The 18448-nt window shown below is 31.9% G+C and overlaps 2 protein-coding genes and 2 non-coding genes across 4 annotated transcripts; all 4 read left to right on the forward strand.

Moving 5' to 3' along the window:
• Positions 1-9064: 9064 nt before the first annotated feature.
• LOC11408138 (peamaclein) lies at positions 9065-9609 on the forward strand. Its single transcript, XM_003613406.1, has 3 exons — positions 9065-9130; positions 9258-9288; positions 9428-9609. The coding sequence occupies exons 1-3, from the start codon at positions 9065-9067 to the stop codon at positions 9607-9609; spliced, it is 279 nt and encodes a 92-aa protein (XP_003613454.1).
• Positions 9610-11538: 1929 nt separating this feature from the next.
• LOC112422274 (small nucleolar RNA R71) lies at positions 11539-11645 on the forward strand. Its single transcript, XR_003012642.1, has one exon. It is a non-coding gene; the product is annotated as a small nucleolar RNA R71 (small nucleolar RNA).
• Positions 11646-13997: 2352 nt separating this feature from the next.
• On the forward strand, positions 13998-14635 carry LOC11408139 (gibberellin-regulated protein 12). Its single transcript, XM_003613408.3, has 3 exons — positions 13998-14085; positions 14215-14245; positions 14362-14635. The coding sequence occupies exons 1-3, from the start codon at positions 14020-14022 to the stop codon at positions 14541-14543; spliced, it is 279 nt and encodes a 92-aa protein (XP_003613456.1). The 5' UTR covers positions 13998-14019; the 3' UTR covers positions 14544-14635.
• Positions 14636-17072: 2437 nt separating this feature from the next.
• On the forward strand, positions 17073-17179 carry LOC112422250 (small nucleolar RNA R71). Its single transcript, XR_003012617.1, has one exon. It is a non-coding gene; the product is annotated as a small nucleolar RNA R71 (small nucleolar RNA).
• The last annotated feature ends 1269 nt before the right edge of the window (positions 17180-18448 follow it).

The following is an 18448-nucleotide window of genomic DNA, read 5'->3' on the forward strand; positions in this document are numbered from 1 at the left end:
ACATATTTCAAAAGTTCAAAAATTAAATTAGAAAACAAATTTTCTGAGTTTAGATCTTAGATGTAATGCATCGGAACAGTATAGCAAGCTATGGAACCTGTCCTAGACTAATAAGACTTAACACATAGTGAATTGGTTTAGCAAGCTATGGAACCCAAGACACTTGCTATATGTTAGAGGTCTCACAGTCACATTACACCCACACAATTCATGCTGTTACGCCGTTGTGCGCTATTTAGGCCATGCGCATGCCTGATATTCATGAGTGCTCTAAAGACCCGCCACAGTCTCATACAAGCGGCCTCACTTGACACTCATATAGGTGATTCCATCTAGTGCATGCTCCAACCACACACCACCCATAAGGGCTTATGGTAATCATTAAAAGCATTTTAAGCTTACCCATCAATTTTATATTATTTAGCACATCTCATCCATTATCATACACTATAGGAAAGAGACAACAATATATTAGTGCTAACAGAACTAGCAAGTAACTTGTTTTTACCCATTGAACCTTCTTCATGGGATCTCCAATCACAAAGGTTGGGTTCCCATTACTTGTCGTTTTCTAGTGGCATAGACTCATATCCCTAAAATTCTTCCCAATGGATTTTATATACGGATCTGCTTAATTCACAAATATTGACTAAGACGTCTCTAAGTCAATTATCCTCATATTTCATCAAATCTATAAAAATAAACTCGAATTTCACAATAAATTAATACAAGTCTGCTTAGTTGACAACTAAGCGACAACTTAGTCATCAATAAGATAAATCAACTAATAGATTTTTCTTCTTCTTATTGGATTCATATATAATTATCATCATTGTATTATTTGAATACAATGGTTTAGCCATTCTAAATGATATCTCATATATTATCAAACTAATTTCCATAATATATTTCATGAGGTCTACTTAGATAAATACTAAGCGACAACATCTTCACAGGGAGAAAATAAATTTATGATTAATTTTATTATACATATCTACTTGAGAAACTTTTAGGCGACAATACCCCCACATTGCGTAAAATAAATAGATTTTTATTCAAGTCTACTTGAATGATTTTCAAATGACAACAATATCAAACGCTTCTTAAAACTTGCACAGTAAATAATAAATTGGCTCATAGTATCAAACACACATTAATCCTTAAAAAACAAGAACTGAACTAATACCTCGAGAGATATTGTACGTATTCCAACAAGCTTATTTGCTTTTATAAAAAACACAAACAAATTCATCAATTCAAATACCTTCATCCTAAAATTTCATTTGTGGACATCAAATTTAAATATTTATACAATATAAACATATATATTTATAGGATATAAACTTAACCACATCCTTCTCATGGGAGGATAATGAAAGCAGTTTACTTAAACAAACTTATTTCAGATATACAGAATCTATTCTATACAGATAGACACATATATAAACTTGGCCAAATCTATTAATTGCAATAAATTTTCTACAGCTGATAACACACAAACCAATTAATTAGATCATATCACGCTAGAATCACAAGCCTATAAACCAGCAAAGCTTTAAAAAGCAAACATGTTTAACATATTAGTCAGGCGCTCGGTTCAAAGAACTTTACCACATTATAATATGATTATATGTTCCAACATAGTGACTCAAGATTTTAGAAAGTCAAAATCGCACACTCTCATACTCTAATAAGCACCAAGGATTAAAGACATAAGAAAATAGCTCAAAACAATATTACATGAATCACTACTTCAGCTCATGATGATTAAGTTTAAAGTATTCTAACTTCTAAGATGCTATCATAGTTCTCATTTATACACACACAAAATTGTTAAAAAGGAATTCTCCCACTATAAATATCATATATTCATGAGAACCAAGTTTAAAATAATATTTCACTAATTAAAGTTTATCAAAAGATGACATAGTAAGTAATCCACATCTAATAAAATATTTCTATTTGTTAATTTCACGTTAACTTGTCTCAAACACATTTTGCTCAAAATAATAGTTAAAAACCAAGATCACAATTTGATGGTAGAAATTTAAAATCAACACAATTGAATATTAAAAAGAATAGATAAGAGAGTTTTAAGAAAACTTATCTTTGCTTAATATTGTTGTATAAGTTGGCTGCTGACATAGTTCTATCAACATCCTCCACCAATATTTCATGGGACACCTTGTAGAAGAAGGTCTTTAACTTGCGGTTACAGTTACAGGGATAAATTCCAAGATTGTTGTACCTGATGCGTAAACAGTAACCGCAACACCGCAACTTCAAATAATAACCGGCAACCGCATCTTCAAATAACAACGCAGCCACCGCAACTTCGAGTAACAACAAACCAGATTCTGCAAAACAAACTAGAAAGTAAACCTGCAAAATTGAACACGTTAGTATTAACCTAGGGTGTCACGAAGATTGTCCTTGGAATTTATCCACATCAATGTGCGCAAACTCCCCGGATACAGCAGGTCCCTCTCCTAATGATGGAGGTAACAGAACAACAACAATCACCAATTATATGTTTTTACACGTGAAAAAGAAGTTTTAATATATCATCAAGTAACTGCTTAGTCATGCTAGAATAAAGGCATAATAATAGCTATCAAAGTTAACGTTGTGAAGAATGGTATCAGCCTTGACTCAATAAGCAATTTAAATGTGCTTTAATAATAGTTATTTGCAATGACTTAGCAGATAATTGCTCAACTGAATTATTTAAGAAATGGCAACATAGTAGCACATGATTGGTATGATAATATAACTTTTGAAATATAAATAATATTCTAAAAAATACAACACGTAATTTATTTTCTAACTCTAGGGTGGAGTTTGTTAGGCGACAAGCTAATATGGTTGCTCATGCTCTTGCATATCTTTAGCTAGTTTATTATGATATATCCAATTATATTGAAACTATTATGATTAATGAAATGCTATAAGCACGTTTCCCAAAAAAAATAACCTAATTTAACTGTAGTGTTTTTATACAAAATATTGGGAAAATACCAATGAACAAATAGTGAAAGTTAGTTTATGAAATGAAATATAAGTCTAGACAAAAAGGTTCAAAGCATGAAAATAGGCCAACTTTTAGGATGAAATGTATAATAGGGCTTAATAGGTCAAGCCGGCATGAAAACTATGAGTGTAGGGAGCCGGCTTGTTTTATTACTAGAAATAGATTAATTGACACAGCAGAGGATTTTTGAAAGGAGAAGTAAAGGAATTTTGAAAGTTATGTTGTAATATGATTCCAAGGCATTTTAAATCATTTTCATATTTTCAATCAATATTCAATCTTTAATCATTCATCATAAAAAATTGAAAAATACTCGATCCGATCCTATTTATAAGATAAAGTTGATTTTTTTAGGTACATTGAATAATGTATGTATCTAGTCATGAACCTAAACCAAATACATAAATTATTTAATATATCTAAAAAAATAAATTGTCTCTTGTAAATAGGACCGAAAAAAGTACTTTTCTATTTCATAACTTACCTTGAGTTTCACAAGTCTATGTGGATCCAACGAGTAATGCTATATGGCACGACATATTTGTCGCACCATATGCACGAAACATTAACTACTTGCCTTTTCCATCCTAATTAATGTCCTTCGCAGATATTTCATTCACTTATATCTCATTCAATATGTTATATTTTGTATTAGACATATTATTTTACGTCCTCGTAAGCTTAGTTCAGTTGGTATGGACAATGCATAATATTTGCAAGGTCTGGGATTCGAACCCCGGCCACCATAAAAAAAAAAACCATATTATTTTACACTTAAAAACATTTAGATGAGATGGTAAGAGATTTTACGATACTCGATTCACACAAAAAATTATTATTTTATCGTGTATTTATAATATTAATAAAGTAAAAGGAGTTAAATATGTTTTTAGTCCCTATATAGTTATGAGTTTTTAAGTTTAGTCCCTATATAGTTATGAGTTTTTAAGTTTAGTCCCAATAAAATTTTAATTGTAATTTTAGTCCTAAAAAATATTATAGTTTGTAAGAATAGTCTCTGTTTTTAAAACTTTTTACAAAAAATGGGTACTTTTAGTCCTCTAAAATAGTCCCTATAAAATGCAAATATGGACTAAAAGTGAATAAAAAATTTGTAAGGACTAAACGTGAAAGTTTGTAATTTTATGGGAACTAAAAATATATTTTATTTTTGATCAAGGACTAAAAACATATTTAACCCAAATAAAAATTACAATTTGTATGTCTAAACGTGAAACCTTAAGTCTTTGCATGATTTTATTTTGAAGTAATTTGTTTATCTTCTCTTTTTTTAAACAAAAACAAAAGAGTAAAAGCATATGGCTTTAAAGAGAGGGAGCGAGAAACTAACCGAAACATTCAATCGTGCAAGCTGCACGAATATCCGTGTCGTACACTTTAGCAATTTCCGGATCCAATACTCTTCTTATTACGACGGCAACCTTGTACATTTGCGGGTGTGTCAAGTTTTTGGCGTCATCGTTAATAGATATTTAACAAGTGTACTAAAAATTATCGTAGTAATAAAAATCAAGTTTGTATCCACAAGGACTCTTAATAACTTCTACTCGGTAAAATCGTTAATGTAGATGTATTAAAATTGGGGGGGTTGCACAACGCAAATAATTCGGTTTACAATTTCAGGTGAAAAATGATTAAGTCCTTCAAGTCCTCTATTGCTTGTTGTTGGCAAATTGCATCTATTATCTACAATTGTTCACCTATTTTAACGATGAGTTATGATCAATCTTTTGACTCGAAACGCTCTTCTAAAGTTACAATCTCTTTAGTGAATTTGTGATTGTTGGAGGTTTTAATTGTGCATTAATTCCTATATCGTAGCTTAACAATCGTATATCTTTAGATTGATTCATTAAGTTAATCAAAATTACAATTTCCAATTAAAAAGCTAGTGCTAATTGTCATTTGATATCTAAATTCAATTCATATGTGATCAGTATACAAAAGGCATCAAACAAAAGTAATTCTAAATAAAACTAGGATTCCAATTATATTGAATAGAGTTTATACAATTCACATGGATCAAAAGCTTACAATTGATTCATCTAAGACCTAATCAAAAGAGATCTAGCTACTCATAGTTAAAGCAATGAAATTCAAAGATAAATGAAACATTACATAAATCAGAACCAACTATGAGTTGGTTGAAGATCCACTACTTGTTCTCAGGTCCTTGGCAAATATGCCTTCAAAGCTCCAAAATTCCGAACCCTTGCAATGAAATCGTGTTTGGCTTTTATAGATGGAGTTCTGAAACGCTTCCATCGTGCCACAAAGCCAATCCATCGTGCAACGATACTTCATTAATCCTATGTGTCAGCCTTTTTAATTGCTTCATCGTGTCATGATCATGCCACGATCATGTTGAAATTTCAAATTTCCCTTTTAGCGCTCCTCCAAACATGACATGATACACACTCACCGTAGCACGAAATTTCCGCTGGTTGCAACTTGAAGAATGTGACCAAAATTCAAAAATACTTTTCAATTACATAACTTAGGAGAAAATGGTAGTCTAGAGATTCATAAGTTTATGTGCATATGATACTCTTTTATTACAACGACAATCTCGTACACTTGAGTGTCAAAGTTTCATGAAAATGAATATTTACATCTGTCTCATTAAGTTTGCGAGAGAAAGGACTAAAATAGATAAGTTACTTCAATAAATCAAATCCTCAACAACAACGCCAAAAACTTTATACGTTTGCAAGTTCACCGGTTTATCGTCATAGTAAAATATTGATCCACATGATGATTATCAAGGTTGGTTTTCCCTAAGTGTTTAGCGAGAAGTGCTTTTGTATATTTGAGAACTTTAATGGTTGATTTTTTGGAAAAATGCAATTTAATAAAAATGCCTTGAAATTATTAAATTTCATTACAATAATGAACAATACAAACCCCGACACTTTCTAATGCTATGGAAGATCAAATCCTTGGAGTCGGGTAATTCCAAAGTAACTTTTGTCCTCGCTCACAATACAAAGGTGTGTCTTACCAACATAGCTCCCTAATCTTATGGTTGCTATGTTGTTAAAGACCACTTGAGCCCTATAAGTCATCACACCCCAACGATCTTGAGTAATGGTGACAGTTTTGAGACTTATGGCAACACATTTGAGGTGTTAGGATTTGATTTTCCACAACCATAATATCATGCTTGGTTAACAAGACTTCAAGCGTTTCAATTATTCAATCATATTTCTAACATTTCTTCATATTATTAATATTTAACCTATTTATCGGTGTTGTGAATTCGATGAGAAAACGCACCAATAACAAACTTGATATGTGGAGCAATGGATAGTCAAGCAACCAAACAAAGTATATGGAACAATTGTAAACGCAAGCCAAAAGTAGAAAACAGCGAGAGAGAAAAGAAGAGAGAACACAAAAGAATTTGTTGATCCAGTTCAGTCTAAATTGACCTAGTCTAGAGGAGAGAGCAACCCTCCGTTTCACTATAATGATGAGTAACCTTACAAAAGAGATCTCAATGGGTTACAAGAATAAGTCTCCCGCCTAATTCTACCCAAAGTCTCAATCTCTTCCCGTAACCAAGAGACTCAATCCTAATAGTGTTTCCCAAGGTGAATCAACCCTCAAACCCTAGTGTTTGTTGCAAAGAGACAGACTCTATACAAACCCTAATTTTGTTGTTGCCTTTCTAAACCCTTGTTTCAACCCCCTCTATCTCTCACAAGTTTACATCTGATACAAAGTCTATATTTCTAGTAAAGCAATCCCTCATAAATTGGAACCAAATCAGGCCCATAAAACTACGTTTTATTTTTATGACTCTGCGCCAAATCGTACTCCGATTTTGCCAGATCGTGCTCCGATTTTTTACGAATGAAAGTGCCAATTCTGCTTCGAAAAATCGTGCTCCGATTTTGACAGCTTCAGCAAACTTCAATTTCTCCAATTTTGAGTCAGTTTCACAACAATTGGGAGTAACGAAAAAACTAATAAGATACTTCTAAAAACTAATAAAAAATACTATATTATTTAAAAACTTAATATAAAATTAGCAAAAATTTCATGTTATCAAGGGTTTTGGAAACATGGATGAGCCTAAACATAAGGTTGTTGAGAAAATCACAAAAACCTCTTAAGTTGATGTTTCAATGACAAAAACTTAATTGAACATAGGGATCAAAATATTGTGATATGTGTTGTTTTGTATCAAGTTTCTTTAAGTGTTCTTAAGAACATAATTTACAAATGCACAATGAAAATATATCCAAAGAAACATGATTTTGAACATCATAATGTGTTAAAAAAAACTTCAGATTGATCATAATAACTTCATCCTTGTGATCAGAAGTGTCTCATGGATACGTCATGTTGTGAATTCGTTGTGAAAAACCACACCAATAATAAACTTGATGCGTGGAGTAAATTAATACCAAGTAATCAAATCAAGCGAATAACAAATAATTCAAACAAAAGTAAACAACAAGAGATAAAAGGAAGAAGGAGAACACAAGAATTTGTTTATCCAGTTCGGTCTAATGATGACCTAGTATGGGAAGAGAGCAGCTTTTCGTTCCACTATAATGATATGAGTTTCTTTACAAAGAGATATTGAGTTACAAGAATCAGTCTTCAAATCTAATTCTACCTAAGTCCCAGACTTTTCCCGTGACCAAGAGACTCAATCCTAATAGTGTTTTTTCAAGGTGAATCAAAAAGATCCCAACCCTAGTGTTTGTTGCCAAGAGAAATTATCTATAAACCCTAGTTTGTATGTTGGCTTCTAAACCCTGTTTTCTACACACATAATTATTTGATACAAGGTATATATTTATAGTGGAAAATATCCCTCAAAAATTGGAACAAAACAGGCCCACAAGCTGTTTTATTTTTCTCCTCCTGAGCGAAATCGGCCACCGAGTTTGCAAAATCGGCCACCGGTTTTTCACGAGACAAAAGTCTCCAAAACCAGATCAAAATCGGCCACCGTGTGGTACAAATCGGCCACCGATTTTGACAGACAGGATGCACATTTTTGAGTCACTTTTCAACACGCAAGATTGAAAGAACAAGATTGAAGAAGATTGTGAATCTCATGAGCAAAATTGCAGTAGATATTTTGTACATACAAAAAAAAAAAAAAAGTACTTTCTATTGATTTTTGTAAAAATCCTTTGTAATAACCGTTGTTAGTCTCGGTATCACCCATACTAACAGTAATTTCTTCATCCTTATCCCTAGTTTACAAAACAAATTATGTTAGCAACAATGTATATTTATCCTCGTGAGTTGCTCAGTTGATAGGGATAATGCATAATATATGTAAGATCTGGGGTTCAAACCCCGACCACCGCCACAAAAAAAAAAAAAAAACATCCATGTATGTTTGCGTTAAATATGAAAAATCGCAATAAACCCCTTATTCCCCCTCTATTCTAGATATAATTCAATTAAGTCATTCATTAAAAAAGTTTATTTTTAATTATATTGTTTTTTTAAAATTAATACAATTTATACAATACACACAAGTAAATGGGCAGGAATTCGAACCCGATCACGGCGTTCAACCTCCTAATCGTAATTTCGACATTTAAACTAAAATCATGTTTGTGCATTTTAACTATCATAGTTGGTGGCTTAGCCCTATGTTTTGTTTTTCTTTTACTTTGCTTCCTCTAATTTTCTTGATACTGTAATTTTTGCTTTTTTCTCTGGTAGACCTTGTGTCGGGAAGAGTGCGGTTTGGTAGTTATATAATTCTTTTTGGCATAAAAAAAATCTAAAACTTGTGGACTACTTTTTTTACTTTTTATTCTTTAAAAAAAAAATACAATTTATATAATATTATTTATATTTTTGGCTTTTATTTTTTTCAACATAGAGCATTAAAACCAGTCAAAAATATAGCATTAACAAAAATTGAAAGTTATTTAGATTAATTGTATTGTGTTATCACTTGAATCTATATAACCCTCAATCCTAAGGAGAGACAATGTACAAAACGAGTGAGGGTAAAAGACCAACCAAATTGCTATGGCTAAACTTATTTGTGCATTTCTTTTCATGCTTGTCACTTCTTTTGTGATTCAAGATGTCTATGTGAGTGATTCATTCTCATATAGCTCAAAAGTTGCATATTTGTTATTTTTTGTTTCCCCTTAAACATTCTCATATATTAACATTTTTTTTCATTTTTTTTCTATTTTTAATAATAAAAAATTTACAGGCCGGTGGGGAAGGATCTCTTAAACCTGCAGGTACTAATTCTAGCTATTATTTTTTTTTAATTATAGTTATTTTTGCAATCATACATGAAGCAGAACATTGTTCACAATTGTCTTTTTGGGCAAGAACATTGTTCACCATTCATATCATGGTATTTTTATTTTTTTTCAGAATGTGCGCCTAAATGTGATTATCGGTGCTCAAAAACTGCGTACAAGAAGGCATGTTTAACCTATTGCAACCTCTGTTGTGCAAAGTGTTTATGTGTCCCATCGGGAACATATGGTAACAAGGAAGAATGTCCATGCTATAATAACTGGAAAAATAAGAAAGGAGGACCCAAGTGCCCCTAATTTATATTCTGTTGTGTAGTCACATTATTGTTCATGCATAGATCTTCGTCGATGCATTTCTCAGCTATTTGATCATTAATAAAATTTCTCTTCCTATGTTCAAGTTATTCTTAAGCTTGAATTCCATACGAGTATATGAAAGTGGTATTATAATCATGAATAAATATAGGTAGACACATTTAATGTGTACACCCCTTTCTACCACTCTCGAAAATTTCAATTAACCAAATATATAGTGAGTCAGTGTGACCACGTAATAAAAAAATGTTGAGTCAACGTGCCACACCAGTGCCACATCAGTGAATCTGATGAGTTGGATGGGTTATGGTCCATTTCTAAAGAATCTTTATTTTACAAAGACGAAATCTAAAAAAAAATTTTTACAGGGGGCAAAATCAAAAGTGACATATATTACTGGGTAAAACAACACTATTAACCCATCTAATATTATTCCCTAAAAAAAAAAAAATCTAATATATTTTTTTTTTGAAGGAACCCATCTAATATTATGTAGGTCAAATGCATCTAAAAGTCCTTTAAGTTTTTCATTTTTCCAAAAGTCGTCCTTTAAGTTTCAAAAGTCCCAAACAAACCCTTTTAATTTTTGAATCGTTTCAAACAAGTCCTATTGTAGATAGCATAGTTGGTAATTGCTTCCTTGAACTCATCTTGGTACCAAATCTGGCTCCTAACACCCACTTAAAATTAGTCATCTTTTTAGGTATGACAAATGGTGGATAATGCTCTTTGTTGCTATCATCTAAATCATCACCATCATCCTCTAAAAGGACTTGTTTGAAACGATTCAAAAACTAAAATGATTTGTTTGGGACTTTTGAAACTTAAAGAACTTGTTTGGGACTTTTGAAACTTAAAAGAGGACTTTGGGAAAAACAAAAAATTTAAAAGACCTTTAGATCCATTTGACCTATTATGTAAGTTGTTTTAAAAGAGTTCAATATTAATATTTTTTATGTTAACTCTCTGGTTACTAGAGAAAGGAGACTATAATAATCTACAGTTCGACCATGAGAAAATAATGTTTGACCATGAGAGCACGTCCTCTAATTCCTTTCAAATAACCAACCATTCTTTTTTATGCCCTGGAAATTAATAAGGTAGGTGTTATTGTGTGATTAGGCTGGATCAAAATGTTTTTTTTGTACGAGTAGCTAGGAAGCCTATCGAGTAGAAGTAGCCTTAAAGGGATACTTTTTTTTTTTTGAAAGACCTTAAAGGGATACTTGAATATATCTATTTACTGGAGAATAAATTTGATCGCAAAATGATATATATGATAGTATAATAAGTTATGAAACATTAAAACATACTGACGCATTACTATAAATGTATAGTTTACCAACAAATTTTCTGAAGAAAAGGAAGTTTCATGTGGATCTAGAGATAGCAGAAAAATCCTTATAATACGTTCCTATGACCCCGTAATTGGCACCATTTTCAAGCTCCAAAAATTCTGATAAATACCCCTTTTTACTTTTCTTCTTGTTGCCGTTCCTATGACCATACTTCGTCTAGGTTGCAATCTCTGGTTATCAATCAAATTGAAGAGTTATGCATAAAAGACATAAACGGCAGAAAGTAAGGAAAATTGAGAAAATAAATTCAACTTCATTCATGAACGTCTTAGGGCCAATACAGTAGCTTGTACCTGTGTCGAAAGTTCCTCTATATTTGTTTACTCATCAACTTTTGGTTGGCCAAGATAGCACTATTTTCACTTACACCAAATACCCCTCTCTTGCCTCGCTCGGTCTCGGCACGATACTCATTTTGAGCTATGTCTTAATCAAGGTTTGAACCTCTAGGTCTGTTTTCACTCTCATACTACCCCGAGCTGATGCATCTAAGAGCATTGATTGGTTAAGCCTTAAACTTTTGGTAAATATTTACATCTGGGTTTTTTCACCCAAGTCATGGGTTGGTCATCTTTTTAGTAACAGTTTAAACCTCTCCCAAGCATCATAGAGAGATTCACCGTCACCTTGCATAAAATTTGTGAGCTCATGTCTTTTCTCCCAATACTTTGACATAGGAAAAACCTCTTGAAGAAACTTAAGTTATAACTCCTCTCAAGTCTGTATGGTTACACTTGGCAGAGACAATAACCATTCCTTGGCTCTCCCTATTAATGTAAAAGCAAACCGCCTAAGTTTCTTTTGGTCCTCAGTGACATTGGCTGGTGGCACATAGTATTGGCAAGTTTCATAAAACCTACTTAGGTGCTCATGAGGGCATGCATTGGGCATCTCTTCCTCCATATTAGTTTTATTTCAACCCTCATTAGACATATGCTTTGATGTCAAAAACTACAGGGTTGGAAGATATAACTAAGTCGATAATGGTTAGTAGTCAACCCATATTCACCCATCATAGGTCTAGAAGGTGGTGGTGGTGGTGGTGGGTTATCTTCCTTGGTGATAGGTTCAGCTTCAGTTGGATAAGGCGAATTTTGTGGTGCTCTAGGTATACCTTCAATTGACCGAGCTAACCGAACTAATTTCTGATTAACTCTTGCGGATTTCTAGATCTTACGATTGTGCAGCAAATTCTCAGGTTGAACTCTACCTCGCATAAATAGAAAAATAATATCTTAGTAGCACAGCATAATACAAAATCCAAATAAGAAGCTAAACAAAATATATTTTTCGAAAGTTTCTTTATAAACAAAAATTAAATTGACAAAAATCCTAAAAATCAATGATATTGCCTTAGCTTGTTGAAATAATTCAATAGTCCCTGACAATGACCAAAAAAACTTAATAGATATTTAGCAAGTGTGGTAAAAACTATCAAAGTAATAAAAATTAAGTTTATATCTACGAGGACTGTTATTAACTTCTACTCAATAAAATCGTTAATGTAAAAGATGTATTAAAATTGGGGGGTTGCACAAGACAAATGATTTGGTTTACTAACATTTGTTGGAAATATTAATAGAAATTAGAATAGATTTTGGATAGTAAGGAAAATTAGGAGAGAGATTTATTGTGCCGTGGCCAAAACCACTACCCTGAAAGCAAAATTCCGGTGGATCTCCAGTGCAATTCAATAACCGGTTTTGCTCTTCAAAGTTTACACAACTACGTGTGTGAACTCGTTCACTCGAGGCCAACACGTTGGAGCTAGCTTCACAAACAATGCCCAAAGTTTAGAGTAGAATAGAAAGCTATGACTATGAATATGATTTTTTACCACTTCTAGCCCCTGCCATGGTTTCCATACACGTCCTTATATATACATATGTTGCAATTGGCTACATGCTTTTTCACGTCCACCGTTCCTATATCTTTATCCTCATATATATATATATATATAGAGAGAGAGAGACCAAGGTACCATATCTTACCAAGCTAACTCCATATTTACCTTTCCTTCACAATGCTATTCATAACCGAAACAGTATAAAGCATTGAAGTGTACTAATGACAATAACTTTGACCATAGGATCCGTTGGTATATTTTCATTAACATAAAGGAATTGCACCAATCGGTTATAAGAAGAAAAGATAATTAAAGGAGTAAAAGATAACTGATTGTCATTATATCCAACAACATTTTGAAAAATGCGATGAAATTTGGTTTAAAATTTCAGATTAAAAATGATTAAATCCTTCGAATCACGTCGTTCAACCTCGTAATTTCTGCATTTTTTTATATTTGAACTAAAATCATGTTTGTTCATTTTAACTATCATAGTTGATAGTGTAGCCCTTTGATGGGTTGGGGAATTGGCTAATTTCTGTCTTTTCCTTTTAGTTACTTTGCTTCCTGTAATTTTGTTGATACTGTAATTTTTGCTCTATTTTCGGGCACACCTTGTGCTCGAAAGAGTGCAGTTTTATAGTTATATATTACATCCGTTCCTAAATATAAGATCCTTTTGAGAATGAATTTTTTTTATCTATTTTTATAAGATCCCTTTGATATCTCCAAGTAGATTAATTAATTCTTTACCAACACACCCCTATTTATTTTATATTATTTTCTTCAATTAGCATTGATAAATACTATGTTGAAAACATACACTAACCCTCTCTTAAAGGATAAAATTGTAAAAACAATAACAATTACAAAAAATTTATTATCACTTTCAGTTTTCTTAATTCCCGTTATTTTTCAAAAGTATATTGTGGACTACTTTTTTTACTTTTTAGTCTTTCCCAAAAAAAAGAAAATACTATATATATAATAATTTGTATATTTTTTACATTTACTTTTTCAACATAGAGCATTAAAACCAGTCAAAAAAATAAAGTATTCAAAAAATTGAAAGTTGATAAGATTAATTGTATTGTGTCTTTACTTGAACGGTTGAACCTATATAACTCTCAATCCTAAGGAGAAACAATGTACAAAACAAAGTGAGGGTAAAAGACCAACCAAATTGCTATGGCTAAACTTGTTTGTGCATTTCTTTTCATGCTTGTCACTTCTTTTGTGATTCAAGATGTCTATGTGAGTGATTCATTCTCATATAGCTCAAAACTTGCATATTTGTTATTTTTTGTTTCCCCTTAAACATTCTCATATATTAACTTTTTCTTTCATTTTTTTTTTCTATTCTTAATAAAATAAAATCTACAGGCCGGTGGGGAAGGATCTCTTAAACCTGAAGGTATTAATTCTAGCTATTATTTCTTTAAAAAAATAATACAGCAGTTGTTCACAATTTTCTTTTTGGTCAAGAACATTGTTCACAACTTATATCATGATTTTTTTTATTTTTTTCAGAATGTTCGGCTGCATGTGATGTTCGTTGTTCAGCAACTATGTACAAGAAGGCATGTCTAACCTATTGCAACTACTGTTGTGCAAAATGTTTGTGTGTCCCATCAGGAACATATGGTCACAAGGAAGAATGTCCATGCTATGCTAACTTGAAAACTCATGAAGGAGGACCCAAGTGTCCCTAATTTATAGATGTTATGTTTTGTAGTCACATTATTCTTCATGCATAGATCTTCGTCGATGCATTTCTCAGCTATTTGATCATTAATAAAATTTCTCTTCCTATGTTCAAGTTATTCATAAGGTCGAATTCTATACGAGCATATGAAAGTGGTATTCTAATCTTATATGGTTTGATCTTGATTGTTTATCGTATATGCTAGTCCTACTAGTAGTCGCCATGAATGATTAATGATCATAGAGTATTACTGTGAAAATATTCATAAAGTATGAATTTGTAAAATATTTAAAAAAAAAAATCATAAATCAATTGAAAAATAATATCATGAAAAATATATATTAAAATCTAATACTATTAGAACTTACGTTGAATGTTATATTAATCTTTTACACAATAAACTTTAAATGTTATGTAAGAAATAACGAAGAATTCTATTCACACTAAAAAATTGTAAATCTCAAAATAATTCGTAGATGGTTTTTTGAATTCTGCTCTTCTTCCAACACATTTTGCTCGCGTCCAGCTAAATTTTCAGTTATACCTTTGCGTGAGTTAAGTCATGCGACGTGGCTTAACTCACGCACCTTATAAGTCCTGCGTGACTTAAGTCACGCACCATTTGCCTGTGCGCGAGTTAACTCACGCAAGTTGGCCGGTGATCTGTCCTCAAGAAGACACGTTTTTGTGGACGGTGGTTACCTTTTCAATCTTCAACGTTTTTTTACAACCTTTACCCGTTTTTTTGACCACATTTACGGTAGTTATAACCTATACTGTCATTCTCACCTATAAATACCCCTCCATACTTCTCTATTTCCTCACACCATATCACTTTCTCTCCCTCCTCACTCTCCCTCTACTTCTCTTCTATTTTTTTCTTCAATAGTCTCTAGTCACTTGCGGTAAATGGAGGTCAGTTCTGAGGTAAATGGTGAGTAGCCAACTTGGGGGAAGTGATCAACCCTTGGGTTGAAATTAAATTTGCTTCTTTTTACCCCAAAAACTTTTTACCGCGGGCAAAAAGAATCTTCTTGGATTTTTCTCAAGGCTGATCACTATTTATCCCAAGAGGGTAAAAAAAACTTTTTACCCTAAGAGGGTAAAAAGAAAATAAGTAGATTTAGTGAATTCGAATAAATGTATATCAATTATTACATGAATTCTATTAATAAAATGAGATGTTGTAATATGTATTAATTTTGTTAATTTCTTTTTATTAATATTTGCTTTAATTTTCTGATTTTGTATTTAATGAATAAATCCGAATAAATATTAATTTAGTTCATTTGTTTATATTTATATTTGCATTTATTTAATGAATAAATTCGAATAAATATTTATTTTAAGTGCATAAATAAATTAGAATAAAGTAAAAAAATAATTTAGAATAAAGTAAATAAATTAATTTGAATAAAGTAAATAAATAAATTAGAATAAAGTGAACAAATAAATTAGAAAATAAATAAATTAGAATAAAGTGAAAAAATAAATTAGAAATTAAATAAATTAGAATAAAGTGAACAAAAAATTTAGAAAATAAATAAATTAGAATAAAGTGAATAAATAAATTAGAATAAAGTAAATAAAATAATTTCAATATAGTAAATAAATTTTAAAAAGTGATTTAAGTCACTCTGCGTGACTTAACTCATGATGCATGATTTAATTTGCGCAAATTTTTACACTTGCGTTAGTTAACTAATGCATAGGTAGTTTAGGTATTTCAATTGGGCACGAGCAAAATGTGCTAGGAGAAGAGCAGAATTCTTGTTTTTTTTTTTTTTTTTTTGGGAGGATGGGGGGAATAATTCATAGATGATATCACAGTAAATTTTTCATTTCATCCACAATATGATGAAAAATACTAGATAATATACAGAAGAAAATAAGGTAAAAAAACATTGATAATCTTAAACGAAAATTTTAAAACAATAATTTTATATATAATATACTGATAATTTTGATAAATTAAAAGTTGGAGTTATGAATCCCCTCAAAAAATAAAGTTGGAGTGATGGAAAAATTAAATAAAATAAATAATAACAATTATAAAAGAAGAAGAAAATAAATTCGTCAAAATACTTGGTCAAAAAAAAATCGTCAAAACACTTTTTTTAAAGACGGTCAAAACACTATTTTTTTTTTATATTAAAACACCATTTTTTGAAGTTATTAAAAGTATATTGTTTGACGAATAATAGTGTACGATGATATTTTTGTTTGACTACCGACTTTTTTTTTTTTTTTGTAACAAAAGGATTTTGACTACCTACTTTAGAAGCAGGTCTATTATTAAATATTTAATTAATATAGAAATGAATATTCAAAAACTTAGATTATTTAATAAAAGAAACTTATAAGTGTTAAAATATTGTTATTTTTCATAACACTTATCGATTTGTTTTGCAAGCGCTCGCGTTAAGCCTCCGTGTAGTTTTTGTTCATTAGAGCTCCACCTGCAGCTGCATCAACAGACATTTTAGTGGTATATGACAAGCCATTATAAAACGTGTGGACTATAAGCCACTTCTCTAGGCCATGGTGGGGACAAAGTCTAAGCATTTCCTTGAAACGCTCCCACGCCTCATAGAGAGACTCCCCATCTTTTTGATTGAAACGCGTAATTTGGTCTCTAAGTTTAGCTGTTTTAGATGGGGGGAAAAATCGGACGAGGAATGCTCGCCTCATATCGTCCCATGAAGTAATGGAACCGACTTCTAGGGAATGGAACCAAGCGCTAGCTCTATCCCTTAAGGAAAAGGGAAAGAGATGAAGTCTTACGGCTTCTTGGTTCTCTTTTATGGTGCCACTGAGTCTAAGGAAGGAAGAAATATGGAGATTTGGATCCTCAGTGGGTGATCCAGAAAACTGGTTTTGCTGCACTAAATTGAGTAGTGCAGGCTTGATTTCGAAGTTATTACCCGTAACCGTTGGGTACACGATAATAGCTTGTGGCTCTTCCGTTGAAGGAGTAGCATACTCTTTGAGAGTACGTTCAGCCATAGCGGTATTATTTTGTGCCTCTCTCTTTTTCTTATGCAAAAATCTTTTGATCTCCGGAATAAATTCTCCGAGACTTTTACTTCTTCGCATAAGAAACCGAGAACCCAAGAAGTTAGTGGTAAAAACAAAAGAAAGAAAAGTAGAAGAGAAAAGGAAGAGAAGAGAGTTCTAATCACAAAGAAAGAGTTAATCAAATTAGTTTACTCCCCGGCAGCGGCGCCAAAAACTTGATGAGATAAAACCGCAAGTGTACGGTCTTACCGAAGTAGTATAAAAGAGTATCGTTCCGACAGGGAGTAGTTCAATTTAATTAACCTTTAGAGATGATTAGAAGAGAGAAGAGAATTGTAAGTTGGGGGTTTTTAAACGGTTAAAAAGCAATATAATAAAATAGCCTTGGGATCGTTGGTTTCATCTAAATAACAAGTCCTTCTCAAACCAAAACCATAAGCTTATAATGTTATGTTAGACCTAATTTCTCAAGACAGTTTCTCTTAAGTTCCTCTAGCAACCAAGCCTATTTCGCTGACTTGATTACTATTGGATTTTGGTTCCTCTAACAACCAAGCCTATTTCGCTGACTTGATTGTTATTAGTTCCCTTGAAGATCGAAACTATATGTCTCAAAGATTGCAAAGCCTATTTCGCTGACTTTGCAATCCTTGTCTGAATTCACTTGTTCGAATATCAAAGCTCCACTTTCGTTTTATGAATTGATATTTGGAATAATGGACGAACAATTATCAAACCCTCCACTTTCGTTTCCACAGTTTGATAATGGTTAATCCATGTTAAGACGGTGAATTCAGATAAGAAATTAGGGTTACATAAGATTAAGGCTTAGGGCTTGGTTTGATTAGGATTATGTCATTTAGACTTATCCAACAATCCCAAGACAAGAAGAAG

The sequence above is a fragment of the Medicago truncatula genome, chromosome 5, assembly GCF_003473485.1.
Source record: "Medicago truncatula cultivar Jemalong A17 chromosome 5, MtrunA17r5.0-ANR, whole genome shotgun sequence".
NCBI classification, from domain to species: domain Eukaryota; kingdom Viridiplantae; phylum Streptophyta; class Magnoliopsida; order Fabales; family Fabaceae; genus Medicago; species Medicago truncatula.